General features: G+C 42.5%; 2 protein-coding genes across 3 annotated transcripts in view; one reads left to right on the plus strand and one right to left on the minus strand.

The window, feature by feature from the left end:
* Positions 1 to 14,594, minus strand: part of ift74 (intraflagellar transport 74) — a 40,783-nt gene that overhangs the window by 14,651 nt on the left and 11,538 nt on the right. For both annotated transcript variants that reach the window (XM_080793137.1, XM_080793138.1), the window contains exons 9-13: positions 4,925 to 5,063; positions 4,573 to 4,635; positions 3,639 to 3,782; positions 2,225 to 2,265; positions 1,689 to 1,765 (exon numbers count right to left, since the gene is read on the minus strand). In XM_080793137.1, coding sequence (XP_080649263.1) covers positions 1,689 to 1,765; positions 2,225 to 2,265; positions 3,639 to 3,782; positions 4,573 to 4,635; positions 4,925 to 5,063 — 464 coding nt within the window. The remainder of the gene's footprint in view (positions 1 to 1,688; positions 1,766 to 2,224; positions 2,266 to 3,638; positions 3,783 to 4,572; positions 4,636 to 4,924; positions 5,064 to 14,594) is intronic.
* On the plus strand, positions 7,598 to 14,485 carry LOC308314655 (leucine-rich repeat-containing protein 19-like; the record flags this gene model as incomplete). Its single annotated transcript, XM_080762287.1, has 5 exons — positions 7,598 to 7,693; positions 8,157 to 8,401; positions 9,468 to 9,579; positions 11,515 to 11,674; positions 13,935 to 14,485. The coding sequence occupies 5 exons, from the start codon at positions 7,598 to 7,600 to the stop codon at positions 14,351 to 14,353; spliced, it is 1,032 nt and encodes a 343-aa protein (XP_080618413.1). The 3' UTR covers positions 14,354 to 14,485.

Consider the following 14,594-nt stretch of genomic DNA (forward strand, 5'->3'; position numbering starts at 1 on the left):
ACAAGCATATTTTCAGATCACCTATATTCCCAATCACATATTTTCTGTTCTGAGATGAATTATATGAGAGACAAGTTTCTACAGGTTTTTATTGTTACTCAGAAGCAAAAATAGGGATCTGAATTAGCACTAGCTATAAACCCTCTGTAAACACCATCATCATGCGGAGTCGTAATTGTAACTGTTAAATTGCACTACTGTCCCTGTGACCCGGTCAGAAAGATAGCTCCTAGTGTCTCGCTACACAAACGCATCTATGAACCTGAATGGTTTCAAAAAACGGTTGACACAAATGTTGAGAAAATATCAGTGTTGAATTCTGAGATCACAAAACAGGATTTCCCTTATAGTGCCCCCTGGTGCCCGCTCCTGACCACTGGTCATCTTGACACCTTCAGTGTCTTCAGTGAGGAGCGAACAGTTCGGATTTTGACCCATTAAATAGCAGATGTACAAGCTTACAGCGCGGCACAAAGTGATGTGCAGTGAGCTTGTATATGTGCTATTTTTGTATATACAATGCTCAGATCTTTTTTTTAAGATATATTTTTTTGGCTTTTTCTGCCTTTATTGATAGGTTGAAAGTAGACTGACAGGAAATGGGGAGAGAGATGGGGGGGAAGACACGCGGCAAAGGCCGTCGGGATCGGGAGTCGAACCCACGGCACGCCGTCAGGCTGGCTCAGCAGCCTATAGGTGCCCAGACGGTTGAGCTAACCTTCTGGGTCAATGCTCAGATCTAAAATGACATGGTTTTAATGGGTAAAAAAGGAGTAGAGGCAAAAACAACGCGAATGTCGGGTGCCTATGCACTTATAATGGTATTCGTGATTCAATTTGGGGACAGTTTAGCAGTCAATGGAAGATGTTCCACAATGTTGAACATTAACGGGCCAATTGCTTACCATCTGGTCATCAACATGAAGATGGGAGAGAAGCATGCGTGGAGGAGAGGAAACATGAGTTATGTGTGTATAAAGGCGAGTTAAAAGGGAGAGGGACAATTAAATAATATGTTACGCAGAATCAATGATTGGAGACAATACAACAATATGTGAGGCTAGGACAGCATGGGATAGGATTGGATAGGAGAGGAGAGGAAATGTGTTCTGGTGAGAGGCACCATTACATAGATTTTTTTTTTTCAATTTAACACAGAAATTCCCTATCAGGATTTGTATTGAACACCATGCTACATTGTTTAAGGCAAGCACACACACTCTAGTCTCTGCTAGCATAGACACTGCAGATGTGAGACAAAGGCAAAATGAGAGTGGCAGAAAAATAGAAAAAGTGAAAGAGAAATGTTTAAATTAACTTGGAGTCCACTGACTCAGTTTGAGAATAATTTGCAAGGAAAGCGGTGTCGCCAGCTAGAGAAAACAGCCAGTGAGTTTTTGGCAAACTGGCGAACACATACTACTGTACAGTAAAACCCCGAGTGTTCATTTATTGACACACAGACATTTGCACTGTACAAGTCGGTCATATGTAATGTGCGGGCCGACGGCATACAGAACATGCTACTGTGTGTTTTAAGGATACACACCAAACAGAGATACTGAAATTCACTTCATGCTTAAGAGAAAGAAAGACAGACGGAGGGAGTACCATTAAACAATGATGATAATATCTGTGCAGTGAATTTAAACAGTCAGCCACCCAACCACCCAGTAACCAGACAGTACCATGGGACTCTTCCACATCCTCCAATCGTCTGATCTCTTCATTCATCTGACTGATCCGTTCTCTGGTCTCTTTCAACCTATGTGCGCACGCACGCACGCACACACACACAGTGAGAAGTATACAAATGTTAAATTTGCATTTTTATGTATACAGTATGCCTACAGTTTCCTACATCACTGAGACAGCATGCAGAAAATAAATGCGACGATGATGTTTACACATCAGGTAATCCTTATCCTGGAAGCACACGCGCGCACGCACACGCACACGCACACGCACACACACACACACACACACACACACACACACACACACACACACACACACACACACACACACACACACACACACACACACACACACACACACACACACACACACACACACACACACACACACACACACACACACACACACACACACACACTATTTATGCATGCGCATACCCTACACTGTAAGGCTATTAGAGAGAACATTTCACCTTACCAAATCAAAATTACCATTATTATGTACAGGTATAATATCAAATACTCACTGCCGCTCCATACTGGCAATTTCCTGATTGTCATCTTTGACCTGGACAACAAGACAGAAATATGATTATTCTTTGAGAATAACGTAATGGTAAAGGGTGCATTTATATAGCGCCTTTACATAAACTGTGCATTACATTCACCCATTCACACGCTGATGGCAGAGGAAACCCTGCAAGGCACCAACCAGCACATCGGGAGCAATTAGGGGTTCAGAGTCTTGCTCAAGGACACTTGAGCAAGTGGGGGGAGCCCACAGGGATCGAACTGGGAACCTTGCGGTTCCCATCCGGCCGCTCTACCGGCCACTCTCTACCCCTGAGTCACTGCCGCCCCATGCTTATACATTTTCAATTGCGCCAACTCAAATGTAAAATGAAAAACATTTCAAGGGTTTGCAAGAACCAAAGTATAGCATCTGGAACGCTTTTACTGTAGCGAGTCACGTCCAACTCAGAGCCTTAGATATAGACAGAGTTACGCAAACTGCGTTCACTTCATGGGGCTTCAGTCCAATGGCGGCTCTCCTACATAGGCTTCTATTGAGCATGGGGACAACCAACTGGGACAAGTCCTGGACCGGAAGTAGGCAGAAATGCATTGGACTCAGGCAACAGCCCAGCTTAAATACCTTTATTTTAGATAGTTTTTTAGTAATAGTACAACATAAACATTAAAGAGACTTTAGTTGTTACTGTACAATACTTAAAAACAGTTGTCACGTTGCACAGTCACATGCTTAAAATAGCTCTTATTTGCGCCGCCCTCATTGAAAACAATGTATTTCCAACTCCAGCTTGTCTCAGTTCAGGCTGCATGAACAGCGCTCGAGCGCTCGGTTTCTGCCCCCTCTATATCGTAACTCTTCTATTACATGGCTCTGGTCCAACCTAAAGAGACAAACTGATGTGGGGTAATACAAAGTCAGAGTATTTTAGTTTGATTTATTAGTAAATTTCGTATTTCTTGTGCAATAGATATTACCGTATGCCATTTCTGCACTATCCTCACTGAGTTTGTTTCGGCCCCAACTTGTTACTACTGTATGTATAATAACATCCGTTATTTATAATGAGCTCTAGTCTGTATTGTTAAATGCCTTTTAGTTGGGTTGTCAATTAAGGGCATGGCAACAAACGTCAAAGACAATTCTTTCTCATAAATGACGTGCCTTTATTGTAGCCTTATCTAGTTGTTTAGACCCGTTGTCCTCAAAGTAGGGCCAAGGACCCCCAGGGGTCCTTGGGAGGGGTCACATGCAGTCCCCAGCTAAAATTGTTGATAGTAGAGGAACCAGATGGACGCTTAACAGGTCTGTAAGTCCAAGTCATGAGTTATGGGGGTCCATGGCCTCATGCATACCACACTGAGGGTTCTTGAAATTAAAATGTTTGAGAACAGTTGGTTGACAGTCACCTGTGTTAAAAGCTTCTTTCTTTCCTCCTCAGGGGAGCCCAGGTTCTTGTCCTCGGCCACCATGGCGTCTCGTCTCGTCTGCAGATCAGACAGCGTCTCGTGGAGACGCACTGCTTCCTGTTTGATCTGAGAGTGCTGCAGCTCCTGAAAGGGAGAGAAAACATTTATGTATGTGTCAGTCTATATCTATCTATTTTCTGTTTATAGCACAACACAGTTTAACAGTGTGATATAGTCGGGTATACTAATAATACGGTAAAATTAGCGAACTGTGTGGCAAATCTGCAAAAAAGATGCTTACCACTATCTTTCTAATGTGTTCATAAAGGTGTCTACTATCACATATAAATTTGTTCCAACCAAACTCCCTTGGGAAACTTTGTGACAGTGGCTGAAAGTTGGGGTACCATTAACAACCAATATAAGGCAATTTGTTTTCTCCAACTTTCATTATACTTTAAGTAGAATGAGACGTTTCAAACTAGGGGTTTTTCATGATTCTGAATCCATTGCAAGCATTAGTTTTGCACGAAAAACACTCCTTCGCCTAAAAATGACCATAGCTGTCAGCATCACATTTGGGCAAGTGGCTATGGGCGAATTTAGCCCAATGAGTGTTTTCGTGCAAAACTAATGCTTGGAATGGATTCAGCATCATGAAAAAAACCCTAGTTTGACACGTCACATGCTACTTAAAGCATCATGACATTTTGGGAATTTTGCCTTATAATGGTTGTTGTTTCCCAAGGGAGTTGGGTTGGAACAAATGTATATGTTATAGTAGACACCCTTATGAACACATTTGTGAAGAAACTAGAAAGCTAGTGGTAAGCATTTATTTTGCAGATTTGCCACACATTTCGCAAATTTTCTCCAACTATAAATACATTCTTCCAAATTCATGAGAAATAATCATGTCAAATATGGAACTTACAGCTTCGTACATCTCCTTTTTCGTCAACAGGCCATCCAACTCCTCCTGAGAAGCAAACAGCTCCTGAAACAGAAAGAGAGACGGGGGTATTTAAAAAGAAGCAGACAGAAAAGAAGATGGTTTACCTGCACCAGGGGGACAGAGGCTACATGGGTTACCTGCACCAGAGGGACCAAGGCTACATGGTTTACCTGCACCAGGGGGACCGAGGCTACATGGTTTACCTGCACCAGGGGGACCGAGGCTACATGGTTTACCTGCACCAGGGGGACCGAGGCTACATGGTTTACCTGCACCAGGGGGGCCGAGGCTATATGGTTTACCTGCCCCAGGGGGACCGATGACATCATACCTGCAGGAGTTCTTCATTGGTGGCTTTCAGGGAAGAGTACTTCTCCTGGTGGTCAGGGGACATCTTTTTGATGATGTCATCGGCATTCCGCTTCTCTCTCTCTATGTCTTCCTCTACTGCGTGGATCATGTCCTCTTTCCTGTGAACGACCACACGCACACACACACACACACACACACACACACACACACATTGAAATGATGTGGCAAATTAACCTCTAATCAAGGTGTGTGTGTGTGTATGTGTGTGTGTGTGTGTGTGTGTGTGTGTGTGTGTGTGTGTGTGTGTGTGTGTGTGTGTGCGTGCGTGTGTGCGTGCGTGCATGCGTCATATGGCAAGGCATTAAGTATAACAAATTATACGTTTTGTAAAAGAAAATATGTCCGCTTCTCTCGAATGATCTTTTATTATAATGGAATTATGATTATTATCCCCAGCAGACTGTCAATGGTTAGCCAGCAGGAGCCATGTGTCCACAGGGAGAACAAAGGTCTCCTGTATCTTACTTCACCTCAAGACATACTGTAGAATACATTCAGCTTCCTCATTGCCGTGACAAAGAAGGTAAGAAGTGTATTCCTCTCAGAATGATTGTATGAAATTATTATGAAATACGCCAACGCATTAAGTTTATATCTACAATGTAGATATTGTAGATATAAAAATATCCTGGCTTTTCCTTGCGTTTTTGTTTACTTTCCATTAAGATTGACGAAAACACTGAAACAATGAAAACAGGACAGAGGTGTTGTTTTCGTCGAAAAATGTTCGTCGACTACCTTTTTTTCACTGACAAAAACAAAATGGAAACTACATGAAAACTATAAGCTATGACGACTAAAACTAAGAATTATTATACTGACAATTTCGTCAACAAATAAAAACTAGACTAAAATGTTAGGAAGGGACTAGTGGACACTGGACAAGAGATCCAGTATAAGTCATTTTACGCTTGGTTGCATGCTGAAAATAGCAGATCTGCTCACAACGCGTCACAGCATGACGCGTTGTGTGCTTGTAGATCGGCTATTTTGAGCAAGTGTAAAATCAGTCATTACGACGGCATCAAGGCCCAACAAAATACATTTTATACGACTAAATCAACTGTAGATTTAGTTGACTAAAATCTTACTATATTTAGTTGACTAAAACTAGACTAACACTAAGACATTCCAGATTCCCGCCTAGAATGGGTTAAGACATAAAAATACACAAAACTAAATTTGGCATCCTTATATCTCACGGATATGCTCTAAAAGTGCGAAAAAACATGTTTTTCATTTCATGACGTATTTAAGATGTAACTCAATTGACATTACATTGGAGCCTTTCCCTAGCCAATAAAGAACAAAGGGAAGATGAGTGGTTAAGAAAAGGCTCTGGGCTATTTCTAAACTTGACCTAGATTTCCAGTAACCGGTCCCTTATTCCTCTAAGTCACGTGATGCAATTAGCACCACCAACCCAGCGTAACCTGGGTGATTAAAGCAATTAGTTAGGGAAAGTTAGCCGAATTTTGCATCAATCTGGAATACTTAATGCTTACTTAATAGCCTTCTTCACAAATGTGTTCATAAAAGGTGTCTATACTATCACCTCTGAATTTATTCCAAACCAAAACCCTTTGGGAAACTTTGTGACAGCTGCAAAGGTTGGGGTACCATTAACAACCTGGCGTTGAGCGAGGGTCAAGGTCACAAAGCCCTGACAAAGAGCGGAACAAAGATTTATTCTAGAATAAGTATATGGCAGAGAATTGCTAGACAGACAGAGAGAAAAGGTCATATAATCGTGTGTTCATGTGTGATGTAAAGAGCTAGTGAAAGGTGGTAACCAACTTTTAACTGCTGTTATGGAAAATGTCTGCATCATTTCAGTTGTCCTGCTGTTGCTCCCACAGCGACTCTTGGAAAAAAATACTTCTCGGTTGACGTTCAACAAGATTAAAGAGATAAAAAGGTAATTCGTTTTTCTTCTTGCCCCTGTTGCAAACATCACGTTCTGCGACAGATAAAGTGCAGTGAAAGCCCCGGGACATTTGCTTCGGTACACAATGGCCCTCTTTGTTTGGCCCCTCTCATACACTGTAAAATTCCGAGTGTTAAAATTATTTTCACACTCTTTGAGTCGTTAAATTAACACTTAATAACATGACCCAAGATATATTAAACAAAGGATCAATACAGGACCAACCAGCCGAGTTGTATTCTAATTATTTTTGCAGTTTACAGTACATACAGACCATGCCCCCCGGGTGCAAAACATCTGACAGCTCCGTTGAACAGAGGACTCTACAGTCAGTCACTCAGACATACCCCGCACACATGTCACAGTGTCACCAGACCGTCTTCGTCATCAGACGGTCTGTGATTTGTCTCACTTCTACAGTAGGTGATCGGAGAGAGGACACCGCTACTGTACGGTAGCGCCAGCAACGCAATATGTGTCGTTTCAGTGGCTTCCCTGTGGCGTTTAATTTATTCTTCATGAGACTGTAGCCGAGAGACACAGAGTAGAGGAGAGGCGCGTCACGGACAGACGTTAAGACAGGCAGAACTTGGCGACATAAGCTGTAAGCTGAGGTACTATTAGCTGTCATTGCAGAGGTGTGTGTATGTATGTATGTGCAGGGGTCTTAAATACCATCTCTAGCACAATTACTTGTCACAGAACATGGCATGGAGCCCAGGACTACTGCTGTGGCTGTCGGTGGTGGCCGTGGGCGCTGTGGGACATTCCACAGGAGACACAGTAGAGGATCAACTGGTGGTGAGTGGAGCTATACTTCATCTTCAGCATGACTGAATTTACCAGAGGTTTTCACAGCAGCCTATAGTTTGTTAGATCGTCGGTTGCCAGGCTGTTTCAGTCTGAATGAGTCTACAGAAATAAGTAAGTAACTCTGTTCTGTAAATGATTATCTTTTTATTATTCTTTTTTTTTTTAAAGCCGACCTATAGAGCATTTTATTAGGTTTTCTTTTATAACAAAAAAAAAAAGAACCATATTTTTTAAATAGAAATATGGTTTTACCAGATAACCATTAACAGAACAGACAAACTAAGTGAGAGCACATATAGTCAGGTGCTAGTGATGCCGTAAACATTTATAATACAGACCTACAGTTATATTTTGAATGAGCAAAATTGAATTGTACAGACATAATCGGTATAGCAAAACTGTCAAAATGCTATTAAATCTGAGTCTGAACCGTTCTCTGACCTGACAACAGACGGTGGACTTGACGAACAAGAACCTATCTGCCATCCCGTCCAACTATGGACAGAACATCACTACTATGGACCTGAGGAACAACTCCATTGAGTTGTCAGCGGCGGACTGCTCGGCTCTGGCCAACTACAGCAGCCTGGCAGAGCTTCACTTGGATAATAATCTCGTTAAAACGGTACCTGGAGAGTTCTTCTCTGCACTGTCACGGCTCAAAGTGCTTAGCCTTTCCAGCAACAACATCAGAAGGTAAGGCTCTTCACCCCCCCCCCCCCCCCCCCCACTGACACGTTACATCACTGTATGTTACAGTGATGCATCGAATATCCGGCCGCAGGAAATATTCGGCAGAAAATGGCAAAAAGAAATGCATTTTCGGCCTATTCGGTTTCGGGCCTGAATAGGCAGGAAATATATCACCGAATAGTGTATGCAATTAATGCATTCAAAAGAGCTCAATAAATGTTTTACGGACCCATAATAGTGATTATTATTTAAGTTAAGTTTTGCCATAACCATTTCTTTTGAGGAGATCTTGAAAAAGCAAGAAGGTGGCCGGCCGCACACACCAATAGCCAGAGTACCAATATTTATTTAGGACAGCAGGTAAGACAGGAATGTATCCAAGGTTTCGGCGGTTAGGCCTTCATCATTCCTGTCTTACCTGCTGTCCTAAATAAATATTGGTATTTTCACTATTTTGTAATGCACTAACAGACACTTTGGCAGGTAACAAGGCATTTGAGTTATTTTTGAGGCAGTGTTAGTTACTGTATCTCTATCTCTAAACAGAGACTATCCATTAATCCATTCTTGCCGGGAACCCCTTTTGGTGTTTTAAGCATTAAGTTATGCTTTGGCTATTGAAAAATAGATCTACAAGCTTATTTTTGAAAAAATCGTGAAAATTTGGCGCAAATCTTTGAATATATAATTATTTCAGAGCGAACGCTTCTAGGGGGGTCCCTGGAACAATATATTTTGATTACATATCATTTTTGGGGTCCTTGAGATGAAATATTGAGCAAAACTGAAAAAGCTCAGGGGTAGAGTGGCTGGATTGTAACCGCAAGGTTGCCAGTTCGAAACCCGGGCTCCCCCAGAGTTATTGTCGAAGTGTCCTTGAGCAAGACTCTGAACCCCTAATTGCTCCTGATGTAAAGCGCCTTGGATAAAGGCGCTATATAAATGCACCATTTTCCATTTAAGCATTGGTATTTCAGAAAACTGTCAGGATTTAGAAGACATTTTGTAGAATCAAGCTCAGGTCTAAATGGGTTCAATAATACTATACTGTATTGTATTGTTCTATTAGGGTGGATCCCAAAGCGTTCTCTGGCCTTGATGAGCTGACAGAACTGGACCTCTCCCACAACCTAATGACGTCTCTGCCTACAGATGTGTTCAGGGGCCTCACCAACCTGGAGGTATTTACTATAGGCATGTAACGATATATCGTACAGTATATGGATATATATATCGATATTATATCCCGACGATATGTATCGATTTATTAAAATGTAATATCGATTAAAAAAAATATCATATTCCATCATATTCACTGCTTTTGGAGAGTGAATGAGACAGACTCCATGCAGTCACTTTCAGTAGTAGAGGCCTGCAGAGGGGAGCTGTATGTGTCTGTGACAGGTGATGGTCGTTATTGATGCTCATTAAAGGGACACTTCACCCTTTTTGCAAAAAAATATATGTTAATGATGTTTAGAAGCTTTAGAACACTTTCCTGGGGGGTCTTTAAAGACCCCCATGAAAGTGTTCTAAAGCTTCTTAACGTCATTAACATATATGTTTTTGCAAAAAGGGTGAAGTGTCCCTTTAATACATCAAGGAAGGCAATTATGTTTCTGCACTGTCAAATAGGTCTACATCTATCCTAAGATGTTTCTGCACTGTCAAATAGGTCTACATCTATCCTAAGATGTTTCTGCACTGTCAAATAGGTCTACATCTATCCTAAGATGTTTCTGCACTGTCAAATAGGTCTACATCTATCCTAAGATGTTTCTGCACTGTCAAATAGGTCTACATCTATCCTAAGATGCCATCAAAGAAAAGAAGAAATGTTAACTCGAGCTAGGTTTAAACATGAAAGCATGTTTACAGTTGTTGCACAGAAATGAAGTAATTTTACATAAAAAGTAATGCTACTTTTGCAATGTAGTCGAATCAAAATTGTGAAAAAAAGATTTATCGGTCATTTGTCTGGAAAATAATTGTGTTGAAAATATCGTGAAAAATCGTATCGTTAACCTCATATCGTGATACGCATCGTGTCGTTACATGCTTAGTATTTACACATGTGTTCAGGGGCCTTAATTACCAACCCTGCAGGTATCTGGCAGCAATGTGCAGTAGTTGTTCATTCTGTCATAAGAAAACAATACACTGTGACATCTCTCAAGTGTAAAACCCATTATCTCTATGTGTGAAGTAGTTATTACTTATTTTTTATAATGTTTAAATGTGAAAGAATAAATACAACATGAGTTACAGTATACAGACTGTACCTACACACCGTTATGGCACACCATAACCATCCATTATGATTACAGATAAGCACCTTGATCTTATTAATACTTGACCTTAAGTATTATAGTTAAACGTATGACTTATGACATAAAGCATTATAAAGGCTTATAAAAACTCATAATAACATGATGAAATTAAAATGTTTGAGAAACACTGTTGTATTGTATCAGGCAAATTGCTACTCTTGGCTGTGGCTAGCATGTTTTCCAGTTCTATACCAGACACTTTGGCAGGTCTGTCCAACTAGCCATTATTTGGACCTTATTTCATTAGTACATCACTTCACATACGACTTCAGCCTTTATTTGCCCTGGCTGAGGGCAGTGATAAAAGACCTGAGGCGGGGATAACTGATATTAACCCCTCTGGTAATATGACAGGTAGCTGACCGGTAGCTAACCAATCAATGCAAGCAAAGCAAATGATACTATTATATATGTTCAAACATGGAAGGAAACATTTTGAGATGCGGGTCGGCGGCCAAATACATTTTGGGGTTCCTTGACATGAAAAGGTTTGAGAACCTGCACTGATATATAGTAACACTCGTTTTGAAGAAATTAGAAGGATTTGTAGAATCGTTCTTAGGTCTTACTGGGTCAAATGAGGTCAAATTAACCATCTCGTGACTACGTAGGTAAGCTGTAACAAAAAAAGGAAGCCTTTTTCTGTTAAAAGAAATAACAATAATCAGGCTGGCTGGGAAAAAAATAGAGACGGCGACGGATCAATTTTGGCATCCTTTGTAACTGTAGCATGCCGACGTTGTTTCTTGTCCTGTCGGCTGATTAAAATGCTTCCGTTTCTCTGAGGTGCTGAGCCTGAGAGCCAATAGTCTGGAGGCTCTGGACAATAGAACCTTTGTGGATCTGAAGCGGCTGAGATCAGTGGACCTACGGGAGAACCCATGGAACTGTTCCTGCCGACCACTGCAACCCCTCGACAGGCTCATTACCTTCCATGTCCAAATAGGTAGGATTACTATTTAACAATTTCACTGATGGCCTCAAAAGACTATAATATCTCCCCCAATCCCTTTGGTCTAGTTCACTCTTCCATGTTTCTATTTCTTATTGTGCATATTGTTCTTATTGCTTATTGCCTTCCTGCTTGGTCCTGCCTTATCGCTGCTTGCAGCGATTCTTTTCTAGTTATTATTATTATTATTATCATCTATAAATGCACCAAAGTCTCTGTATGTCTGTGTGTACGTCTGTAATGCACGCGACTTGAGAACCGTTCACCCCACCGGGTGGATCTCCAACTTCCATCGTTACCGACTCAGTGCTCTACAGGCGGGCACCGGTCTAGTTTAAGACAAATTACAAAAAGAAAGTCACCCACTTCTTATCCTGTGTGTGTTTCACCTGCAGCTGGTCAGTGTGCTTCCCCAGAAGACGGGGCCGCTCGAACTATCCTAAAGGCTTCAGCCGACTGTAACCCAGAACCCGTGTGGGTTACAGTAGTGCCACCGCAAACGACACCAAATCCAACACTGCCCTCCACAACTACAGGAACTCTACTACCACCAACCAGCTCTGCAAGTACAGCTCAGCCCACCTCCCCAAACCAGCCCACCTCCCCAAACCAGCCCACCACACATTCAGCCACAGTAGTGATGACGACCCACAGTACCAGCACGTCTAACAAAGGTAAGATGGCTTACTTTAACGGAGAAGAGCCGTTTCAGCCCTCTCAGAGCGTTAAGGGAGACTTTTTTGCATATATGTATGTGAACAGGTTATTTTATTCTAGTCTACTAAATATCATACAATTTTAGTCGACTAAATCTACAATTTATTTTGTCGACAAAAATGTATTTTGGCAGGCCTCGATGGCATCTTAATGGCACTTGATTTTGCACTTGGTTGCATGCTGAAAATAGCCGATCTACAAGCGATCTACACGTCATGGTGCAATGCGCCGCTGTGAGCTTGTAGATCTGCTATTTTCAGAGCACAACACCCGAGCGCAACCAAACATAAAATGACTGTTGTCTTTTAGTTCTACTGGATCTCTTCTCCACTTGTCCCTACTCCCTACCTGACATTTTAGTCTAGCTTATATTTATTGTCTTAGTATTAGTCATCATAGCTTAGTTTTTGAGTGGTGCAACCACTCCTACAACCAGCAATGTCCGTGCCTATGCGCCTATGTGACTATATGGCCATGAGCACGAGTATATGACTATAGGGTACCAGTAGGGGGCGCCAGAAACAGAGAGAGGGATAGTGCAATGTTGCCTGCTAATGAGAGAGAGAGAGAGAGAGAGGTCAATGTTTGTTTAGTCACTAACATTAAATCCCATTAACAATAAATAGAATTTAATGTTTGTTTTACATCATCATTGCATCACCAAGCTATACCGAATTCCCTCCTCGATGTTGCGAGATGATAAGAGCGCCCCTCACTTCACGCGGGTGTGATTTTTGTCAGTGGAAAAAAAGGTAGTCGAACAAAATTTGTCATAGTTTTAGTAGACAAAATGAACACTGCTAGTACTGCTACAGGACAGTACAGTACTAGCTGCTAGTACTACTACAGTGTGGAGTACTGCTAACACACTTATTGGGTGCCCTGCTCATGGGGGGGGGTGCGCACGAAGATCCGACACACCAAAGGTCCGAAGCGCGGGGACATGCGATGCGAAAATGCGATGGTCCGACATGTGCTGCTCCCGTGCTTGTGGTTATGGTTAGGTTAAGCTGCAGAGCAACAGTAGAGTTTTGCCTATAAATCTTCTCCGCTCCTGACTCCAGGGTTTTAAACCAGTGACCTTCTCATCACAAGCCCTCCATAATGCTTAATTCCAGTCACAAGGGCAGGTCACTTCCCTTCGGGCTACTGCTGACTAAATTGTTGGCAAACAATGTATTTCATCTAATCCAATAAACACAATAGGAGTTTATTGCAGTGAACCAACATCACCATGGCAGAGCACAGCATGTGATTGGTCATGCCAGAGATTTGGCTGCCGTGTCTGACGGAGAGAATAAGCGATGGTTATTATGGCTTAATGGCTATGGTGAGCTCACACTGCTGCTGCTGCTGCTGACCTAAGTTAGAGATGGAGTGCTTTTTTCATTTGTAGCCTACGTGTCTATGGAGTTAACATTACTCTAGTCTAAATAGACCCCCCAGGTGTGGTTATATTCAATTCAGAAGACATTTTTTTTAACCTTCAGAGGCGGTTTCTTTTAAACTCTACCCCCTCCTCCCCTCTACATCCTAGTCGGCTCCGACAGCGGCAGCACCGGCATCCCGCTCCTGGGCAACACCTGGAAGCTGCTGGTGGGCGTCCTCGCCATCACCATGATCACCTCCACCGTCATCGTCTGTGCCCTCAAGTCGCCGTCCTGGTACAAGCTCCTCTTCAACTACCGGCACCAGCGGCTGCGGGAGGACGACGAGCCACACATCTTCACCACGGCGGCCGGGCGCTACTCCAACTACAGCCTGGACACGCAGCAGACGGAGGCGTCCGCCTACGAGCTGGAGGTCAGCAGTCAGCACGGGGAAGACGAGGAGGAAGACGAGGACGGCTACATCGAGGACCGCTACATCGACACGGCCGACTACAGAGCGGGCGGCGGCGGCGGGGGGAACTCCGGGAAGTATAGCAGCGCGGCCACGGCTGAGGACATATCGTGAGCCGACGAACCAAAGGAAAGATGGGGTGGTTTTTTTTAAACACCGTCAGAGCGACGATGTTCATAGATTTTATGACAGGATCATATTTATTTTTTCTAAGAAATGCTCTGTTTAAGTTCAACTGACTGATGACAGAGAATGTCAAAGTGTCCCATCTTTCCCAATTCCCATCTATAGAAGCTGATAAACCCAAAGCACTACAATTATAATCATTATCACATGGTGGAATGATGATATCCTC

This window comes from Protomyctophum bolini (genome assembly GCF_963924005.1).
Source record: "Protomyctophum bolini genome assembly, chromosome: 1".
NCBI lineage: Eukaryota > Metazoa > Chordata > Actinopteri > Myctophiformes > Myctophidae > Protomyctophum > Protomyctophum bolini.